The sequence below is a fragment of the Crotalus tigris genome, unplaced genomic scaffold (assembly GCF_016545835.1).
Source record: "Crotalus tigris isolate CLP2741 ecotype Arizona unplaced genomic scaffold, ASM1654583v1 scf7180000024437.13266115, whole genome shotgun sequence".
NCBI lineage: Eukaryota > Metazoa > Chordata > Lepidosauria > Squamata > Viperidae > Crotalus > Crotalus tigris.
This window is the reverse complement of record NW_024100606.1, coordinates 4,169,954-4,191,730: the sequence shown is the minus strand read 5'-3', so window position 1 is coordinate 4,191,730 and position 21,777 is coordinate 4,169,954. Positions and strand designations below refer to the sequence as shown.

General features: G+C 36.2%; 2 protein-coding genes across 10 annotated transcripts in view; one reads left to right on the top strand and one right to left on the bottom strand.

Annotated features, from left to right (window-relative positions):
- The first annotated feature begins 6,335 nt into the window (after nt 1–6,335).
- Nucleotides 6,336–10,727, top strand: CCDC43 (coiled-coil domain containing 43). Of its 3 annotated transcripts, none has more exons than XM_039331614.1 (5): nt 6,336–6,530; nt 7,898–7,985; nt 8,390–8,525; nt 9,194–9,252; nt 9,796–10,727. In XM_039331614.1, exons 1-5 carry the CDS (start codon nt 6,366–6,368, stop codon nt 9,981–9,983), a joined length of 636 nt encoding a protein of 211 aa, XP_039187548.1. In that variant the 5' UTR covers nt 6,336–6,365; the 3' UTR covers nt 9,984–10,727. The 3 variants fall into 3 exon arrangements, with proteins under 3 accessions (XP_039187548.1, XP_039187551.1, XP_039187549.1); XM_039331617.1 differs by lacking the exon at nt 6,336–6,530 and adding an exon at nt 6,608–6,679; XM_039331615.1 differs by lacking the exon at nt 6,336–6,530 and adding an exon at nt 6,688–6,973.
- Nucleotides 10,728–18,960: 8,233 nt separating this feature from the next.
- The window catches only part of MEIOC (meiosis specific with coiled-coil domain), a 30,315-nt gene continuing 27,498 nt past the window's right edge, over nt 18,961–21,777 (bottom strand). For all 7 annotated transcript variants that reach the window (XM_039331557.1, XM_039331555.1, XM_039331554.1 and 4 more), the window contains one exon: nt 18,961–19,202. In XM_039331557.1, coding sequence (XP_039187491.1) covers nt 18,973–19,202 — 230 coding nt within the window. In that variant the 3' untranslated portion in view covers nt 18,961–18,972. The remainder of the gene's footprint in view (nt 19,203–21,777) is intronic.

The window sequence follows — 21,777 nt, the reverse complement described above, 5'->3', positions numbered from 1 at the left end:
ATGTCCTTGGGAAAATTTTTACATTTTTAACACTAAAATATAAATCCATAGTAATAAAAAAAATCAATTCTTGAAAACGATTGGTGCCTGTCAGAAAAAAATGTAAAATCAAACTCTTCCGTATTACGTTCCCGCCAAATATCTCTCAGTTCCAAGTCATCTTTCAAATCAAAAAAGGCCTTAGGTAGTTTAGCTTGATTGAAGAAAGTAGAGAGTCCTTTCTTATCTTTATGTATATCCAAAACTCCATTCCAATCCCCCATCAAAATAATAGATTTATAATCCAATAAAGTCAATTTTTGATGTAAAAACTTATAATGGATGTATATACAGTTGATTGATGTTCATTTAATTTGTATGTTTTTTTTGTTTTTGTTTTTTTTAACCCTGTATTCAGCTCTGGGAAGGAGGGGGGAGGGTTAAGGGGTGGGAGGGGGGAGGTATTTTATTGTAAAAAGTTTATAAAATTTTCAATAAAAAAAAATACACACCTATGGCAATGTCATTTTTTCCCCTGTTATATTGACCCATATATATTCTAGAGGGATTTTATCTTAGATTATGTGCATTTCTGTAGATATGTGGTGTTCTCTTACATAGAATACAACTCTCTCTCCTCTTTTTGTAGACCTGTTTCTTTTGAACAGTTTTGTATCCATCCATCAGTACAGTCATAGGTTTTGTCCCACCAGGTTTCTATAATGCCAACTATGTCATACCTCCCCTCATGTACTATTGCTTCTAGTTCACCCTGTTTGTTCCCCAAGCTTTGAGCATTTATATATAAGCATTTAAGACATTTATGCCTGTCCATGGATATATTTCCTGCATCTCCTGATTGTTGTTTGAGTTTTTCTTTTTTCTCATCACTCCCTACTTCATTGTTTGATTTGTTTTCTTGGGATTTATGATTGGTTTTGTGTTCTAGAGATTTTAAAGATTGGTCACTCTTCCCCCTCAATTTTAATTTAAAGCCCTCCTGATGAGTTGGGCCAGTCTTTTTCCAAGTACATTTTTCTCTGTTTTCGTGAGGTGCAGCCCATCCCTTGCCAAGAGTCTTTTGCATAGGAAATGTAGACCATGGTCCAAGAAACCAACCTTTTCTTGGTGACACCAACTCTTTAGTCAGTGGTTTATTTCTAGAATTCTTTTTCCCCCTCAATGGGTATTGGCCTTTTGTTGGAAGTACTGATAACACTACTTGTGCTCCTAACTCCTTAACTTTATTGCCTATAATCTCTCAATATTGTACTCAGGTTTTTTGTTGTGTCATTTGTCCCAATGTGAAGGAGGAGGAAAGGGTAGTAATCTGTGGGCCTAATTATTTTGGTTAGGTTCCTGGCCACATCTTTGATTTTTGCTCCAGCGATTGTTTGTCCGGTCTGCTGATGGCTGATTCTGTTTCTTTGAGAATAGAATCTCCTATTACCAACATTCACCTTCCTTTTTTGGGAGGTGTAGTCTGGGGTGCTTTTCTGTTTATCTCAAGTGTGTTTATTGATGTGACTTTTTTAGGGATATTTGGTGTTGTTTCTTTGCTAGGTGTTTGCATGTTTTCTTTAAAGGGGAGATTGTGGGTCTGTGTATTTTCATCTAGGGGGAGAAATCAGTTGCTCAGTTTTAATGGGGCTGCTTCTGGTTGGATTAGATTGGGCAACAGGGGTTTGTTAGATGTATGCTGCTTCTTTCTTTGATTATTTTGTTTCATTCTATGTGTGACATACCTCTATTTTAACCCCAAGGGTTTACCTCTGAGAGTTATTTGTTCTTTATTTGGTTCAATATGGATATAGCTTTCTTGCGTAGGATGGAGTTTGTCTAGAGTTGCCTTTAAATCCCTTACTTTTTCCTCTAATAGTTCGTACAGTTTACATTTAATGCATGTATAATTTGGGTGTTCTTTGGGTATAAGCACATACATGGAACATGTATTGCATACCACAATAGTATCAGTCATTTGTTCCATGAGTTTGTTGTTTGAAAATCCCTCTTTTTTGGGTTGGTGGATGTGCTTTGCTGTTAGTCTTGTTTCTACCTTCTCTGTTTAGGTAATTACACCTATTTTTGTTATCTTTTTTTCTTTTTCAATTTTTTAATTAATTTTCTATTATTAAATTTGATTAGTGCTTAATAAACATTGTGTTGTCTAGGTTAATTTGTTTGCTTAATAATAAAAGTTACATTCTTAGTCTCTACCCCTTTTTTCCAACCATTGATAAAATAAATTCCATTTTTGAAAATATTCTGTATCTTCTTTCTCTTTGATCCTCAATGTAAGTCTGTCCATTTCAGCCCAGTCCAATATCTTTTAACCCTTTTTTCTGCCTGTGTGTGCTTGTTTTTTTACCTTGTTATTTATTTAATTTTCTTACTATTATGTTAGTTTTATTTATCCTTTTCTTCCCTGTTTTTTTTAAGTTTTTGAGCTCCAATTCTTCCCTACCTTATTAAGATTTGCCTTGTTAAGATTTGCCTCTTTATTAATCCTATTCTTCCTTGATTTCTAATGTTCCACTCTTGTCCTTATTATTTGCCTATTTATTAGCTTTTATTTTCTGTCCTGTGTTTATTTTTATTCTCTACTGGGATCTAATAAATATCTTTCATGTAATGCATTTCATTTGAATAAAATTATTATTGTTACAAAGTAATAATACATTTCCTACAATATAAAGAGAAAATACGATGTGGAACGCCTGGATAATTTTCATTAAATCCTAGAATACTGTTTGAATACCACTGATATAAGCCAACACACATATCAGGAGTAAATAATACAGAACAGGTCCTATTGTTTCCCCAGACATCATTGTCCTTGCCTAATTTAAAAAAAAAATATTAAAAAGTTAAATTGGAAGATAGCATGCTGTAAAGCAAAACACTTGTGCCTAGAAGAGCTTTTTCTAATCTGATGCATTCCAAATGGTTTCGATTGTGAGAATTAAATTTTTTAGCCAAACGTTTGGTGATGAATTCTGGGAATTAAAAATCCTAAACTACAGTATTTGAAATGGTATAAACAGTTTCTAAATATCTAAAGATAGCATTGTTTATGAAAATAACTACCATATTTAAGGTGACCAACTGTCCTCCTTTAGGGAGGACAGTCCTTCTTTTGTGAGTTCTGTCCTCCCTCGAAAAGTGTCCTCCTACATGTCCTCCTTTTCGATATTTGAAGACTAATCTGCAGGGCTTTTTTTTTCTCATAGAATGCTCAGAATGGCGTTCCGGCATCTTTTTTGATTTTTTTTTTTCAACTTTTGCATGAGCTGTGCTACTCCCCCTATTGGCTTTTGAAAGCCAATAGGAATTGCTACTGAGTGCGCCAAAACACCGAACCGGCAAACTTTGCATCTGTAAGTTGTCTGCAGCGAAGGCGAATTGGCAGGAACTTTGCACCCCCCCCCTGCTACCCAACTACCCCATCTCCTAGTTAGTCCCGAAGATACCTGGATGAGACTGGAGTGGCGACGCCATGGTAACTTTCTCTTGATCTTCGGCCCTGCTAGGGCAATAATGACTGCGGGCACAAGAGGCAGGGGTGGCAGAGCTGCTGCGGGCGGGGGTGTGAGGGGCGACGGTGGCTGGCTGCCCCCTGTGCTATGGGAGCCACGGGGCCTGCTCTACATGGGGCTGTGCAAGGTGGGTGGTGGTGCTGGCGGGGCGGCTGCTGGCGGGGCGACTGCAGGCGGGGTGTGTTGATGGCAGGCTGCCCCCCCGGGGCCAGAGCTGGTGCAGCTGGTGCTTTAGGAGCCACGGAGCCCGCTCTACACGGCGGAGCAGCAGTGCTGGCAGGGCGGCTGCAGGTGGGGGTGCAGCATGTAAGCATAATCACAATATAAAATGTTATTTTTACAAATGTTTTTTATTATGCATTTATCATATTGTTGTGTATTCTGTATTATTGTTGCAATGAATAAAATGTTTCTTTTATTTACAATATTTTTTTCTTCAATTTATTTGTGTCCTCTTTTTCATTGTAAAAAAGTTGGTCACCTTACCATACTGCATCTGGGAAAAGTGATTAATGATTGTTTCACTAAGAAACCCAGTTTAATGAGTTTGAGTTCACAAAACACATTGAACCACAAAATAACAATATAAACTAAATTTATACAATATCATAGAGTAAATGTATTGGGTATTTTGTGGTTCTGCTTCCCATGAAGCTTAAAGTGGTTAATATAGGCACTTATTCTGACCTGCAAATATCCAGATGAATACTAAATGGCAACAAAGAGACATAGTAAGATATATTTTGCCATCTAATGGTTCAGACTTTTGCAGCTCAGATCTGATAACAGTACAGTACTTAAATACTTCTAGATCAGCGGTTCTCAACCTATGGGTCGCGACCCCATTTGGGGTCAATCGACCATTTTTCGGGGGTCGCCAAAGAAGGCGATCTGCCATTTTCTCCCCTCAGGGGGCAGCGCCGCGCATGTGCACCGCGCATGGGGGCGGCGGCGCCCCCATGCGCGCAGCACCGCGCATGCGCAGAACGTTTGTGTGATGGGGGTCGCCGTCACACAAACGTTGAGAACCACTGTTCTAGATGGACTACATCTGGATCTCACATTTTGGGAAAAGACCTTTAACCAGATTCCTTTCTAGTTTAAATTCTGAAGTGAACTACATACTGTTGAAAAATCTTCATCAGGGTCCAGTCCAAGCAGGGAATAAACAAAATGGAGGCTGCTTTAGAAAGAAGGTTGTAATTTATTGAAGAGCAAAGCATGGCTCTGAGAAAGCTGACCACATGTAATAAAGAGTGGTGGGTTTTTATACCTTCTTGAGCTTTTGTTTGGAGTTGTTCCTGTGGCATGAAGTTTGACCTGAGTCTGAGTGGTCTTTCTGGTATTCTGATGGTCAGTTAATCCCATTATGTCCCAAAGGTCATATACTGCTTCCTTGGGGCTGTGGCTGATGACTATATCCTATGTTGGGTTTTTTGGGGTGTGTGTGTGTGAAGGATTGTTGATTCTAGGGATCTTTTGTCTTTCTACTCCCAGCTTCCTGGCTCCAATCTTTCTGACAAAATTATCACATCTGCATTTCTGCAGACCTGGTTTCTGTTTGGTGCAGAAAGACTTGGGGGGGGGGTCTGCCTTTAAGATCCTTTGGGGAGATATAATATTCTGCCTTTTAATATTCCCCAAAATATTTCTTTCTCAGGGAGGTGGGGGCTGACTTCGCACAATATCTTATATTCCTTTGATTTGAATGAGCCTGTAATTCTATTGTTTTTTTCAATATGTATGTACTCTAGATTCCCATTAGGTGCCAATTCCTATTCAGTCTCAAAAATCTAAGCAATCTAATTTGTTTAATACTTGCTAGTATTGTATTTGTACAGGACACACCAGTTATAAGAAGCATCAAGTTTAAACTCTTTAGAAAATATAAAAGCTCCGGACATCTTTATATTGGGGAGGATAAAACTAATGTGTATAACTTCATATGTTTTTTGGATCCTGATAAGCTGAGGATCAAAAGGATCTTGACAGACTTGAAAAAAGGACCCTATCCAACAAAATTTAATGTAGAGAAAAGGTTTTACACTTAGGCAGGAAAAACCCAAGGTACAACTACAGATTAGATGAAACCTGGCTCAAAAACAGGAAGGGACTTTGGAGTCCTAATGGACGATCACTTAAATATGAGTCACCAATGTGCGGCAGCAACCCAAAAAGCTAATGCAATCAAACAATGGATGGAAACTAATCAAGGAGAGATGCAACCTAGAACTAAGAAGAAATTTCCTAACCGTGAGAACAATTAACCAGTGGAACAGCTTGCCTTCAGAAATTGTGGGTACTTCATTACTAGAGATTTTTAAGAGACTGGACAGCCACTGTCTGAAATGGTATAGGGCCTTCTGCTTGAGCAAGGGGTTGGACTAGAAGACCTCTAAGGTCCCTTCGAACTCTATTCTGTATGTATATGTATGTACATGCAATATAGCTGAACACTGGTGACTATGTTTGCAAGTCAAGCTAAACACTTGAGCTACGATTCGTGATTTATTTTTAAGTCCAAGTGTAAAGCCTGACAGTAGGTTAAATTGAAATTTTAAAAAAAAAAATCCCTAAGAATGCAACAGTAAAACACTCCCAAGTTAGAAAAAAACAGTAAATCCTACTGCTTGTTGCTCCTTCCTTTGAAAACAAGACTTTTTCAGACCCAATTACCGCTAAATTAAAAGCTTGCACTCATACTATTTTCTGTCGAGTTACCAAACGACAAATCTTATTTTTTCCGAAGCGTACTCTCCAATCCGAACACTTTGTTCGAACTTCCGCCGCCGGAGCACTGCGCATGTGTATTAATTCGCGGCTGCTACTTCGGGCAGGTTATGACCCAATATGGCGGCGCCCTGCGCTTTTGAGCATTGGCTTGAGAGTCGTCTCGAGGCCCTGGGATTAGATGGAGATGTGTATTGTGGATATATACGAGGCGTACTGCGGGAAGCGGAGTGCGATGCAGAGCGGCTAGAAGGGCTAGCAGGGGCCTTGGCTGCGGGGGAACAGGTGAGAATGACGGCTAATTGGTCCTGACCGGCTTCCGTAGCTATTTTTTTTCCTTCCTCCCTCCCTCCCACCTTTTCTTCCTTCCCTCTCCTATGACACTATCAAAATGGATTTCGTATCTCTCCTGTCTTTTGGGATACATTTTATCCGTATGTGTAAAATATATCCAAAGTGCGCATGATGAATTCCAGGAACAACTATTATTTAGGTGGATTGCACCGAGTGTAGTTTTAATTTTTATCTCTACTTATTATTCACGTGACAAGTTATATTTTCAAATTTAGGTTCAAATTTTGTTTATTCCTAATGTTTACTGAATGGGTTTAGGCAAGAGTCTGGGTTTCTTATCAAACATCCTCATTCCTTACATTACAAATAGGAGGTTCTATTCTTCTGTCCTTGATTTCGTCAAGATTGTATTAAGTGTTTTGAAAAGTCTTAATGTAAGTAAGTTTATCGTTGCAACCACAGATCAAACCATATAGTGTGCCATAAACTACAGTAGCAGTAAAATACTAAGATTGTAACAATAATAAAAGAAGTATTAGATGTAAAAAGGGTACAGAAATAAAGCCAAGCCTACAGCTAAGAATGTATGCATTTCTTTTTGAGTTCTAAGGGATAAGAGAACAAAAATAGCAACTTGGTTGCTGGTAGTTGGAAACATATCTGCAAGAAAATAGTTCAATTTTTTGAGATTGGAACTGTGTGAAAGTTACTTATTTATCAATCAAATTTAGAAACCACCCATCTTACTTTCAAAATCTTTTTGATTGCCTCAAACATTTTGAGTCTCTTCTGTCTCAGGACTACAGTTCAAGAATGTTTTCTTTTGATTTCCATTTTTTTTAAAAAGCCTAATAACATACCAGTCTGTTTGTGGCAATGCTGCAATCCTGTATCAAAGTACCATTGAATAAGTGGTACTTGCATTCATAGCCTATCATCTGCTTTTATGTAACTGTTTCAAAATACTTTCTTATGAGTCACAAAATTCTAAGTTACCTCTCTCTTATTCTGTAATCATATATTTATTTGTTCTATTTTTCTCTTGCTACAATTCAAGCGATCCAGTTTTTATTAGGAAGCAGTCCATAAATTAGTCCATAGTCTAAAATATAATTCTGTTTATGAGCTGTTCCTTCACTAAATGATTAGGCTCTGTGATAAATTTGGCATCAACTAGCATTAAGGCCTTCCCTATTAAGACACACTTGCAACCATTGATAACATAATAATTACACACATAATTATAAAAAGGTATAGATTTGCATCTTTAATGGATTTCAGATTACAGAACATATAGAATTATATTTTTGTTTTAGATAAGATTTTGATTCAACAGTAATTTCTCTGATCTTGATCAGGATGAAGATGTATTACAAGAAGTTTGTAAAGAAATAATCGAAAAGTGGTCAGAGGCCCAAGATGTTGAAATCAGTGAGAAGAAAGAAGGTATTAAATGGCACTCTATGGTATTCAAGGTGTTGCTTGGATGTAGATTCTTTTGCATGATTTTCATTGCGAAAATTACTTTTTATCACCTTTGTAATTTTTTTACTATTTTGATTTCATGACACTGGCTCCTGTACTCAACTGTGCAGTCTCTTATTTTATTTTTATTCTATTTCATTTCATTTTTCATTGTTTTTATTTTTCTGAATAGTATTATCTTTCTGGAATTACTGTATTTCACCTCAGGCTGTAAATAAATTTATTGTTATAATTCTGACTTTTTAAACATTACATTCAAATTGGAGGAAATAACTGACTTCTGGAAAGCATCATGTTCACATGTAAGGAAAACAAAGACTTCTTGGATGGACTTGATAATTACTTATTCTTGCTTTCCTCCCCAGATGAGATCCAAGCCATTACGAACATAATTGAAAAGCAGGCACAGATTGTCGTGAAACCTAAAGAGGTCTTGAAGGAGGATACACTTCAGAAAGCTGCTCTCCTGGCACAATATGCTGAAGTGACAGATGATGAGGAATATCTTTTCTGTGCTTCAAGTTCTGAAAGTGTCTATTCTTTAGCTGGCTGATTCAGTGACTCAGGGCTGGGGTGAATTGTATTCTTTGATTAGCTAGGTTTTTGTCATAACCTATAAATTTAGAGTAGAATGTATGCAAGAATTTTAAATGTGGGTCAGAGCAAAGATACTCCATAATGATTGGACAAGGATAACTAATAACCAACTGTGGTTTAATCAGAAAAGAATGGAATCTCATTATTCTATCTATCATCTATTTAACAGATGTTATCTTTATGATTATGTCAAAAATAATAAGGGTTGTATACCCATATGATAAGTACTATTGAAGGTACACCATTAAGTAGTAAGCTACTTCAAAATAATTTAAATGACTTTAGCATGGACTAAACACACTCGTGTTGATAAGTTCTTTATTTTAGCCATGGTAGTTTGGGATAGAATTTCCTGTATTCCTAAGAAATCTGTAGTTAATAGATACCAAGAACAAGTGGAGGTTGAAGATATCTATAGTGCCATCCTTGATGGAGGAAAAACTACAGGCAACTATTTCTGAATATGTCAGTAGGAGGATGAAATATTATTTCTGGTCTCTTCATTATTCTTCATAAGCATTTAGCCCATTTTTCCATATTCCAAATATTTTATTATCCTTAACTCAGTACACTGAAGTAAATGTACATGAAGATTTGGGAGCAGCAGCAATGCCTATTGCTTCTAACAAATGTATCCTTTGTAGGATAGTTCTTGAAGTTAAATTTAGTCATTCTTGGAATAATAATGGGGAAGCATATTGGGATAAAATTTTAAAGAGTGTTCGGTTCCTAGCGGAGAATCTTGGGTAAAGAAGAATGGAATTTCCTTTTATTTCAATTATTATAGGAAATATTTTCTTGTAAGATATTCCAGTTTTCCTCAATGTCTTCCTGATGGGTTAATTGATTAGGTGCAGATCATGCTGCAGCAGCAGCAATTTTCTTGATAATTTCTGTTGCATCTTCTACTTTGTTAAATGCTCTTATTTTTCTTTATTTCTCTTCAGAATAAGCTTAGTAGATTGAGGGATAGTTATATTTTTCTCACTGAGAAATGCAAGTCTGAATTGAGATTTGAATGCTAAATTTAGTTTTCCAAAGAACCACGTGAAATTGGTTTTCCAAGTTATACTCTGTTTCTATGGCTTAAGTAGAAGTTGCATGTTGCAAGTATGTTTAGTCAAAGTCTTTATATGCTCAGAAACTTTGTTCTCCTCAACTCTGTGCTTGTTAGCTTTGTTCAAAAATACAAACCTGGAAGATGTTATGAATGCTCGTAAGCTGGAAAGAGAACATCTACGTGATGAATCCCAGCGAAAGAAAGAGCGGGACAAACTCCAGCGGGAGAAAGACAAGTTGACCAAGCAAGAACGCAAGGAGAAAGAGAAGAAGAGGACACAAAAAGGCGAGAGGAAGCGGTAGCCAAGAACAGCTGCTGGACTTTCTTCCCCTCCATTATGTAAAAGATGGCACAGCATGCATGTTCAGCCAGAGTGATCAGCAGACAGAAGCTTTTTGAACATTTTGTTTTTGTTTTTCCAAAGCAGCAGCATGCACTTGGCAAGATTTGCAGGGAGAGGGGATGGTTTCTCTCTCATGATAAAAACTTTGATTTAAAATTTTGTGTATGCAATTTTGCTGTCCAAGCATTTGGCTGAATTGTCATAGCCAAGATGTATAACCAAAGAACTGGTGACTTTTTGTTTTTACTCCTTGTCATTTTCTGTTCTTATAAGTATTTTCATGTAAACTGTAAAGTTAAGGAACTTCTATAATATTCAGTTTACCCAAAGATTACTTATAGGTGGTGGAATTGTTGAGGAAAAATCTGGTTTTGCTACATGTATTTGTCAAGAAGAGATAATACACCATGATGAGCATATAAGATTGGATTTAGATCAATGTAGTAAACATCTGACATCAAATGTGAGACAACGTATTTCATTTGTTGAGGATTGGCCTAATGAATTTTTGTGTGACTTCAGCAAAGCTGTATTGTTCCTACCTTAGGTAAAGTTCTGTGAATTTAACTAGTATGCTTATTTGCCTGCTCCATGCATTCTTTGTAATCTACCATATTTATCCCAAACAAAGACTACTAAATTCAATATGATTTCTATCTCTCTGCAAAGATCCTTAATGTTTATAAATAATAATTTTAACAAATCTCAGATGACTTCCATTTTAGAGGGAAAGTATTTTGGAACAAGAAGAATTTTTCTTTCATAGAAATACAATGTTTTGTATTTGTATGTGTACACATTGTGTTTGTAGCAGTGAAGTCTCTGCTTAAGTTTTGCTATAATGCAGAAGCATGGTCATCTTAATTACATGGGGCCTAAAGTTATTGCTTTGCTTTCCTCTTTATTATAATAGGTGCTCCCAAAGCATCTTTTTTTTTATCCTGCTACTTACCCTATTATTGTTTTATAGTGCTAGTACAGCATCAACATTTCAGCATCCAGGATTCTGGCTACTTGATTCCAGACTTGATACAATTAATACTACCCTTGTTTGATGCAGTCACTCTCTTAAATGTTTTAGAGTAATTGCTGTACCTTCCTGTTTATCATCTCGCTGATACATTAACTGATGATTTATTGAAAGTTAAAGGCCAAGAACAGGAGAACATCAAGTAAAGGGAGGCTATATTAATTTGCCCCATTTTTTATTTATTACAATAGATTTTAGTATTAATTGCAACATTTAATCATTTTGAGATATTAGCAAAGACATACTTAAAGTGACAATAAAGTTATTCTAATAACTTTGAGCCGAGGTGGCGCAGCAGTTAGAGTGCAGTACTGCAGGCCACTTTAGCTGACCGTGTTCAGCAGGTCAGCGGTTCAAATCTCACCGGCTCAAGGTTGACTCAGCCTTCCATCCTTCCGGGGTAGGTAAAATGAGGACCCAGATTGTTGGGGGCAATGTAAATATATATATACATTGCTTACTGGTGTACACCGCTTAGAGAGTGCTTGCACTTAAAGCGGTATATAAGTCTCATAAATAAGTCTCATAAATAAAAACTATCTGATCACAGTAAGAAAATATTTCTAACATTTTGTTGAAAGAACTCATTACTTGATCTCTTACTTGATTAATACTGTGTTTCAATAACTTCATGTCTTGAGATTTTTTAAGGATACCGCTGTTGTGATATATACTGTTGGCATTGCTATCAAATCATGTTTTCTTCACATTTGCAGTACTAAATAATTTATTTTAAAAATAAATTCCTTGTCAATGCTCATAGGGCACTATTACTTATTCTTTATACGTATATTCTCTCCAACTTGTTAACTGTGCCATTACTGTACTAAATGTAGCTATATTAACTTTCACATAACTTTTCCAAATGTCAACTTGGAGTTTTATGTAGTATGTTTCATTCATGGACAAAGAAGGAATTTGTCTCCAGTGCAAAAGCTCTCGGTGTACATACAAACAAAGTAATATAATCTTAAGATACCATTAGGAGAAGGTCATTGATATGGAGAGGGGGCGCCTGTGCTAATTGAATGGGTATTCAATGTGATTTTATGGCTTTACCTGCCAGAAAGCTTATAATTCACATATAAGTGGACAGGTATAGCTAGCTGAGTCAGTCAGAAGTTCTGGGATGATGATATTAAATGCCCTGCTAAAGTCTTCAAAAAGGACCCTTGCATAGGTCCTTGGGGATTCAAGATGTGTGTGTGTGTGTGTGTGTGTGTGAGAGAGAGAGAGAGAGAGAGAGAGAGAGAGAGAGAGAGAGAGAGAGAGATGAAAAATATATCCTCAGGAAGTCAGTAAAAATAGGAACTCTGTCAGAATGTAAATAGAACACTGGAAATCACAAGACACACCACTCAGGAGGGGTATCCCATTGATGAGAAAATTCAAGCTCCGAGCCACTTCCCAGCTGATGTCACACTGATTTTATCCAGGAGGCAAGCTTGGAACTAATTGGTCCCACTGACAAGTATCCAAGAATTCCATAGAAATAATTTTTACTAAAGAAAATTAGGAGAAATAATTTTTATTGAAGAAAATTAAACTATAATGAAATAATTAAAGTAACTACTGTATTTCAAGAGCAAGCCATCTATATAGAAATGATACTCAAACCTGTTTGTGCCTCTCTCTTTCCCATTCTTTGCAATGGACTATCCTGCCTTCCCTTTGGCGTGGGAAGGCTGGTTTTTATTTGTCCCTTGTTTTAGCAATTGCTAGATTTCCTGTTACAATATTTTTTTTTTTTACTGACAGAACTAATTCTAACAGTTTAGGTAGTGGAGAGCAGGTGGCTAAAAAGGAGAGTCACATTGCTATCTTACCTATCATTTTCACAGCAGCAGGATTGAGTTAGAGCCGTCCCTTTATTTCAATCACTACAATGTCTCTTCCCCAACCAAGGAGAGGTACCAAGGAAAAAAGTTGCCTTTTGGAAAAAAGCACCTGAGAGGCTGGCAATGGTGCTGGCAATGCTGTTGAATGGGGTAAGGAGCTGCAGCATCAAAGGTAATGTAATAATGATGGTGGCCCCTCCCTCCTACACCTCTCCACTACTGTTTCTATTGAAAGGGGAATTTCCAGGACAAAATGACAAACAAACACACTTTGAATCTGTGATTATGGTCTTTATGGTATGTGACACAGCATACAGGTTTGAAATAAGGAAGCTTAGATATTTGACATAAGAGAATTTGGTTGATGTACTCCAAGGAAATGTGGTATGATTAATAGCCAGCTTGTTGGCTTGGATGCATCAAAGCAATTGGTATACCAGTTGTTTAAAAAGTGTCCCCTGGTAATTAGCCAAGGCCCAAAATCCTAGAAATAGGAACAGGTTGGATTATATTTGATCTATTCTTATGCAGCAGGTTGTGGTCTTTAATTTTTGAATTCCAAGTTCAGAGTTGAGAGTTGTACAGCTACATAGTTCATTGCCATCAAAAAGATTTCTAATCTTTGTCGAAATCTTTTATATAAATTCACTAACCTCGGTCATGAACAATGCTGCTAGATGATCGCCACCAGTTGTATGGGACTGAAATAAAAATCATATTTAAGAATGGCTTTTTGGTATTTAGCATTGTAAAGACCTCAGAAATGTATTGGATGATTTTTCTTGACTAAAAGCAAGTAATGAGAAATGCTATCCTTAAGAAATGTTAGTATATCATACTGTATATAGCTAATGCAACAGCTGAATAAGTTTGGCAATTTGCTGAGTTTAATTTTCTGTTCTCTTTAATTACCAGAACAATGTGTATTTTGCTCCTGGTTATGTTTTGCTGTTATGGAATGTTGATAGTGATGCTGGAAGAAGAAATTGCATTTATCTTTTAGTCTATGTGCACTTCAATTTCCTGGAGTAGGAAATAAGTGGACAGACAATTCCAAGCATCATTAGCTCCTTTGAGCAAAACTGAATATAGGCAACTAGAGTTTAATTAGAATGAAAAGCAGAAGCTAAAGTGTCAGGATAATGATTTAAAGGCTAAATAGCTTATGTAATGATGTAATGTAATGTAAGGTGGATGATGCAATGATAAGAATGACTCAGCAGGTGTGTGTATCCCTTTAAGAGTCTGGATATAAAAGGGAAGGCTCTGCCGGAGTCTTTCTTATTCGTTTATTGCTGTGTGTTGGAGTTTGCTGTATTACCACGTGTATGTATTTTATTCCTAGTGTATATTGTAGATAGTATAATATAAACAACCATTTAATACAAACCACTGTTTACTGTATTTACTCCTGGATTACCTCAGCACAATAAGACTGGGTTGCTCTGACATAAGGAATTAAGTACTGTTAAGTTGGCTTTGTTGAACATCAAATCTAGAGTTCTGGCAATGTAGATCTAGTGATTACGAAGTTCAGACATTAGATGCAAACAAAAATCAGAATTAGAATCCTCCCTATCAGAAATGAAAAAATGCATAACACTGATGTTAATATGAGAAGTACACATGAGACTGATGGCAAGACTTCCAGGAGATTCAATAATACAATATAGGAGAAATCAATAACATGGACAGTGAAGCATCCTCAGGAAACAATTGAAGGATTTTTACTGGAAATTTAGAGGAAGAGTCTTTTTTTGGCAGCTAGAATTTCATTGTAGAATCTGACCACAAGATGATCAGGGAGACAGTTTTCCGAGGGTATAATAGGAGGATACCAGGCATAATAATATTATTATGAGGAACCAGAATTCTTCCATTTAAGGTTTGTTGAAAACTAGAATCTGTTCCATGATGACAACTGAGAGTACAGCTGTATTGATTAATATATTAATCATGGCTTCATCACTAATTACTGATCCTCTGATCTTCCACTCTAATGCAGAGTTCTGTGAATTGAAAACTGGCTTTCTGGCTGGACTCAGCTGAACTGTTTAGGCTTGATACCAATTGATAGACAGATAAGAACATGACCAATGTAGGAAACAAAAGTCCATACCCAAGGAAAAAAAAGTTGCAAGATAGCAACTGAGATGACTAGTTTGGTATCTTTTTTCAAAGTTCTTAGATGATTCTAGCTTTTTTCTTAATGCTTGGAAGCTAACAAAAATTTGTAGAGTGAGATGTTTGTTTGTTGGATGGAAATTGTTTTAAACTAATTGTAATGAATTCAAAAGGCGCTAGAGAATGTTGATAATTTAATCTTCAGGGGTCTTTTTCAAAGAAGGATCTGAAACTAAGCATTCTTTTATAAACTATTGGCATTTTTTACAACTGCCAATGATACAAGATTCATTCAGGAATATTAGACACTGAGTGGCTCTCAGAGGCAGAAGTTTGTTGCAACAACCCAAACATTGGAAACTAATCAAGGAGAGAAGCAACCTAGAACTAAGAAGAAACTTTCTGACAGTTAGAACAATTAACTAGTGGAACAACCTGCCTCCAGAAGTGATGAATGCTCCAACACTGGAAGTTTTTAAGAAAAGACTGGACAACCATTTGTCTGAAATGGGGGTTGGACTAGATGACCTCCAAGGTCCCTTCCAACTTTATTATTATTATTATTATCATCATCATCATTTCAGAAATAGGATCTAAATAGCATAAATACATGTGCTCTACAGGATAGCAAGCAAAGGCCAATGGAAGCATCAAACCAAAAAAAAGTCCTGTTTACAATTATTTGAAAAAGCAAGCTTAAAAGACAAAAAAGGTAGCACTGCATCTTAATGTAGAAAAAAACCCTTTTCGTTGCTGCAGTGATCAAGAGACTGAGGAAAAAGATGGGAACCATGCTGAAGTGGGTGTAGCAAGGATTAGTTCTTTAAAATTATGATATTGGAAAGATTCAACTATGTGTTTATTTCCAAGCAACATCAAGCAAGAACAACAGTAGTTCCATTACAGAGGTGATTTTGAAGTGATCACAGCATCTAAAAATACTGTTAACATTTGCTAATCATTCTCTCAGCACAACTCACTTCACAGTTTTTGATATGGGAAAAATAGGAGAATTGAATATTGGGTGTGTTCATTACCTTGAGATAATAATAATAATAATAATAATAATAATAATAATAATAATAATAATAATAATAATAATAATTAATAATTAATAATAATAATAATAATAATAAAGTTGGAAGGGATCTTGGAGGTCATCTAGTCCAACCCCCTGCTCAGGCAGGAAACCCTATACCATTTCAGACAAATGGCTGTCCAGTCTCTTCGTAAAAACTTCCAGTGTTGGAGCATTCACCACTTCTGGAGGCAGGTTGTTCCACTGGTTAATTGTTCTAACTGTCAGGAAGTTTCTCCTTAGTTCTAGGTTGCTTCTCTCCTTAGTTTCCATCCGTTGCTTCTTGTCCTGCCTTCAGGCGCCTTGGAAAATAGCTTGACTCCCTCTTCTTTCTTCATTAAACTAGACATACCTAATTCCAGCAGCCTTTCCTTATATGCTTTGGCCTCCAGTCCCCTAATCATTTTTGTTGCTCTTCTCTGTACTCTTTCTAGAGTCTCAACATCTTTTTTACATTGTGGTGACCAAAACTGGATGCAGTATTCCAAGTGTGGCCTTACCAAGGCATTGTAAAGTGGTATTAATACTTCACATGATCTTGATTCTATCCCTCTGTTAATGCAGCCCAGCACTGTTGGCCTTTTTGGCAGCTGCAGCACACTGCTGGCTCATATTTAAGTGATTGTCCACTAGGACTCTGAGGTTCCTCTCACAGTTACTACTATTGAGCAAGGTACCCCCTATACTATACCTGTACATTTGGTTTTTCTTGCCTAAATGTAGAACCTTACTTTTTTCACCATTGAATTTCATTTTGTTAGATGAAGTGTTCAAGTTTATCCAGATCCTCCTGTATCCTAAGTCTGTCTTCTGGAGTGTTGGCTATTCCTGCCAGCTTGGTGTCATCTGCAAATTTGATGATTTCCCCATCTATCCCCTCGTCCAAACCATTGATGAAGGTGGGGTATAAACAAAACATCTATTTTCAAGGAAAGGTAGATTACCCAATTCATTAAATAGGAAATAATCTCTCTTAAATGTTGTATTGACCTATCCAATAAGAACTGGAAGTTTACATTTTGTGTTAAGCTATTTCCAAATATTGGCCAGATCAAATTTTGTCATTTTTACTGAACAAGTAGTACTATAGTTCGCCATACGAATGTGCAAAGTGGGAAAAGTGCATTGGATCTGATATTTATATGCTCAAGCTACCTTTTCCTGGGCTTGCAGTTCCAGGACATTCATGGTTTGTTGAAGGAACCAATCATAGATACAGGAAACACATTATGCTGGGTCCAAAACGCCTCTCCCACCTATACTGAATAGAAGGCATCTCTAGTTTTCAGACCTGTTTAGAAAGTACAGCTAAAAGCTTGTAAAAATCTGGAAAAGTGAAACATGGGAGCCTAACATTTTTAATTTATAAAAGTCTATTTGCCACTATCTTGTCTCTGAAAGACAAGGCAAAGACATAAGAAAAATTTATTGCAACAAAATCCAGTTTATTAATTGAGAGACAGAAATCAGTACAATATTTGTTTTCGTAACATGAAACATTTCAATGTCAAAACTCAACCCATCTTTTGCAGTGGCTACTATAGCATAGTGGTATGAATTTGCTGCCATCTGCAGTTTATTTTGGCAGCATGGAATGTCATATCAATGATCAAAATTGTTCCCTATATTTTCTCTTGCAATCTCAATCAATTCCTCTCATCATCTAAAAGGCAATTTATGTGGTTTGATTATACTTTTTAGCACACCAAGATTTCTAAACGCTGGAAGAACACAAATATTTAAAATATCTGTGTGCCTAGCGAAGGGCAGATTAATAAATTTTATCCAGACATTATACAGTTTATGTTCATGCTATATTGTTAAAACCCAAGATCTCCTGAGCCACATAATAACATGCTAATTTAATAAGTTACTCACATTCAATAAAAAGATATTAAAAGATATTAAGACAAAAGCAATTGTTCAACAGTGCTAAAGTATGCAGAAGCAAACGAAGGAAACAAAATATACATTAAACAATTTCAAACCAAACTGGCTAAAGTGTAACTGTAAAGAAAGTGCATTTCAGAACTTCTTGATACCCTTCTTAAAATAAACCAAGGGTATTAAAAATAATACTCATTATTTTAGTTGCAGCACAACTGTAAGGATACAGATTACATAAATGTAATTTTTGCTTATATTTAAATACTTTAAAACAGGCAATGTTTTATTGGTATTATTAAAATAATAGGTACAAATGATTTCAGAACTTATTTTTATGTTCCCTAACATGCATGGTTGGATAATAACTTTATGATAGTATCACTAATTTGAGAAAATCAGGTTAATTTTGGTACTTAAGCTTAGAATAAGATTTCAAATTCATAAATATGTCTTCCTTTAAATATTTTCATTTTTTAATTTTCATACTGGGTATGTTTAGCTTTGTTTTCTTTCTGTTTCCAAGTACTCATTGTCTAAATGAAATTTTTTCTTTTCACAATCAAAGCTTGTCTTACTAGACTGCGCACACGATAATATGTGACAGTAATTCAGTTCATTATTTGAAAGTAATATTGTAATCTAAAAGAATTTTTATTATACAACCAAACTCTCACTGTGTGTACTTACACTGTAAAATGGATTTAGTTTAAAATGTACTGATTTATTGAACCTAATACAGTAGTTCAGCCTCATTAATATACTGATTCCTACAGCTCTTAACATAGACATCATGGCTTATGTTAACTGATACTTATCAGCTGCTGGATTCACATAAGCCAACATTAGTTCTTGTATTTATTTTTAATTTGGACAGAATGTTTAAACATATATTTACCATTTTTAGTATACTGATATATATATATATATATATATATATATATATATATATATATATATATATATATATATATTTGTGTTTTGCCTTTGCTTTTCAGTGCTTTTTTGTATCTCCCCTTTGAATCATAGGATTGCCACTATTTATCTGATCATACAATTTATCTTGAGACGTTACAAGCTCTTGTAGAACCTTTTCCATTTCAGCCGGTACAGATGTATAGGTTGTTTTAGGCAATGTCATCTGAAGAGCACACCACAGTGTAGTACGAGCTTTACGTGTTGCTATGCACATCTCTTTAATAGCCAATGCAAGAGCAAAGACATCTACAAAATGAGAAAAAATAGAAAATATAAATTCTTATGAACTACTCAAAATCATTATTAAGACACAAACCCATACCAATATCTGCTATTCATTTCAGCAATACTGCATTATTTTTACATCACCGTGGGAGAAAAATATTATATCTGAATAAGATCTTGTAAATATAAATAGGTAAATATAATATTACCTATTCCTATCAAAAAGGAACATGAAAGAAATTCCCATTTAAGAAATCCTGATATTGCTTTGACTTAATGTAATAAACAAGAGTAAAAATTATCTATATAGTTTTCCCATTTTAATGGAGTATATTTCTAACTAAAGTGTACAATAATTAATCTGAAGTGGGCAAGAGTGCTTTGAATTTGAGGCGGCCAGTCTCTTTATATCTGTTGGCACCAACAGGTACAGAGCGCATCCATGCCAGATATGAAGTATTCTGTCCTGCTTTCAATCCAGTGCTGCACACATTCATTTCTAAGTTTAATAATTATGCAGGCTAGAGAGAAGCCCCCTGAGAGGATAGGGGCTCCAGCACGAGTCGGAAAGCTCGGAAGAAAAAAACATCTAGTCCCGGCGATCAACCTGGATTGGATCCTGCAACATTATCCTGAAACATATATATTTGCTTTCATTCATTTAATAACTATCTTCCATTTTATTAACCAATACAGAATCTGCCAATAACCATAGTTTCAAAGGAAGAGTAAGAAAATACAAAAATTGTAATTCTATCTTTAAAAAGATACATAATGTAATATCTCACCCTTTTTTATTATTACGGCAAGTGTACGCACTCTAATTTTGATCTTTTTAAATATTTTTATAAATCTTATAAAATGAACTTAGTTTCATGTAATGATGCATCAATCAACAGCAACTGTCAATACATGGTTTTGGAAATATTAAATAAATAGTTTATTTTGTGCTAAGTTGGAAAGTTGCAAATTATTATTAAATAAACTTTTTCCTTTGAGTAACAAATATTAAGAGCTAATATGTTTTCGTTAAAAAAGATGCAAAGATAGAATACTTTAATAAGGGTAACTTTTTTGCTCAGTCAGTTAATAATATTGGGCGATTTTTCTCCTAATATCAATTGGAAGGCAAACTGTCCCTAGTTAGAGATCAAATAGATTCTAGACAAAACTTTGTCTCCCAAAATGTAGAGAAAGGAATTAGAGCAGGGGTCCCCAATCTGTGGGCTGTGGGACGATAGTGGGCCGTGGCCTCCTGGACACCGGGCCACGGGGCAGGCTGGCCAGTATGTGCGCATGTGCACGCAAACCCTTAGGCTAGCGTCATGGCTGTGTAGCGCAAAAACAGGACGCCATGCTATGGGACACAAAAATGGGTCGCCGCTGCACCACGGGGTGCGAAAATAGGGCGCTGCCACACCGTGGGGTACAAAAACAGTCTGACATGCACTTCAAGGTGCAAAAATGGACGACGCACCATGGGGTGTGGAAACAAGGCGCTGTTTCCCGCAAGAACGGGGCATGGCTAGTGAGTATCATACAAGCGTTAGCCCCGCCCCATTTGTGGCACGCGTGTGCTTACGGCCCCATCCGCATGCACACATATAAAATGCTTCCCCCTCCCTTTTCATCTGATCCGCCAAATGACAAAGGTTGGTGACCTCTGAACTAGAAAATCAGCTACACTGGACTTAATTCTTACCAACAGTTGAAAAGATAGAAGAGATTGAAGTTGTGGGAACTTTGGAGGAAAGTACCATGTCATTTTGGAATTCAGTATAATATAATAGGGGTGACATGATAGCAGTGTTCCAATATTTCAGGGGTTGCCACAAAGAAGAGGGAGTCAAGCTATTCTCCAAAGCACCTGAAGGCAGGACAAGAAGGAACAGATGGAAACTAATCAAAGAGAGAAGCAACCTAGAACCAAGGAGAAGTTTCCTGACAGTTAGAACAATTAATCAGTGGAACAGCCTGCCTCCAGAAGTTTTTAAGAAGAGACTGGACAGCCATTTGTCTGAAATGGTATAGGGTTTCCTGTCTGAGTAGGGGGTTGGACTATATGACCTCCAAGGTCCCTTCCAATTTTATTATTATTATTATAAACTCAAGCAATAGAACAAAATCAAACTAGTATCTTAGACTTTAAGAGAGCAGATTTCAAGCAACTTAGAATTTGGGAAGAATTCCATGGATGAAAATCTTAAAGGAAAAAAACAACTCAAGAAGCTTGAGAAATTCAGAAAAAAATGAGATTATAAAACCCAGTCCAGCATAAACAGCACTGAAAAAAAAAATAAGAAATCCAAGAAGAAATTAACATAGTTGCATAAAGAACTCTCTGTTAAACTGGAAGGCAAAAAGGACAAGTATAAAAAAATGGAAAGAGGGACCCATAACTAAGACAGAATATCAGGATATGGCCTGAATCTGCAAAAGTAAAATCAGAAAAGCTGAGGCTCAGAATGAGCTAAGACTTGCAACAAATGTCAAAAATAATTTTTAAAAATTCTTTCAACAGGCAAGGAAACAGCGGTCCACTAATAGAACATTGGAGAAGTATCAGAGGACTAGAAAAGAACTTAGGAAAGATATC

Bases quoted from the DNA above. Each gene is read 5' to 3' on its own strand.
- CCDC43 (XM_039331614.1), top strand. From the start codon at position 6,366: ATGGCGGCGCCCTGCGCTTTTGAGCATTGGCTTGAGAGTCGTCTCGAG. The intron at 6,531-7,897 runs GTGAGAATGACG...GATCTTGATCAG, and splicing joins CCTTGGCTGCGGGGGAACAG to GATGAAGATGTATTACAAGA. The intron at 8,526-9,193 runs ATATCTTTTCTG...AACTCAGTACAC, and splicing joins GAAGTGACAGATGATGAGGA to TGAAGTAAATGTACATGAAG.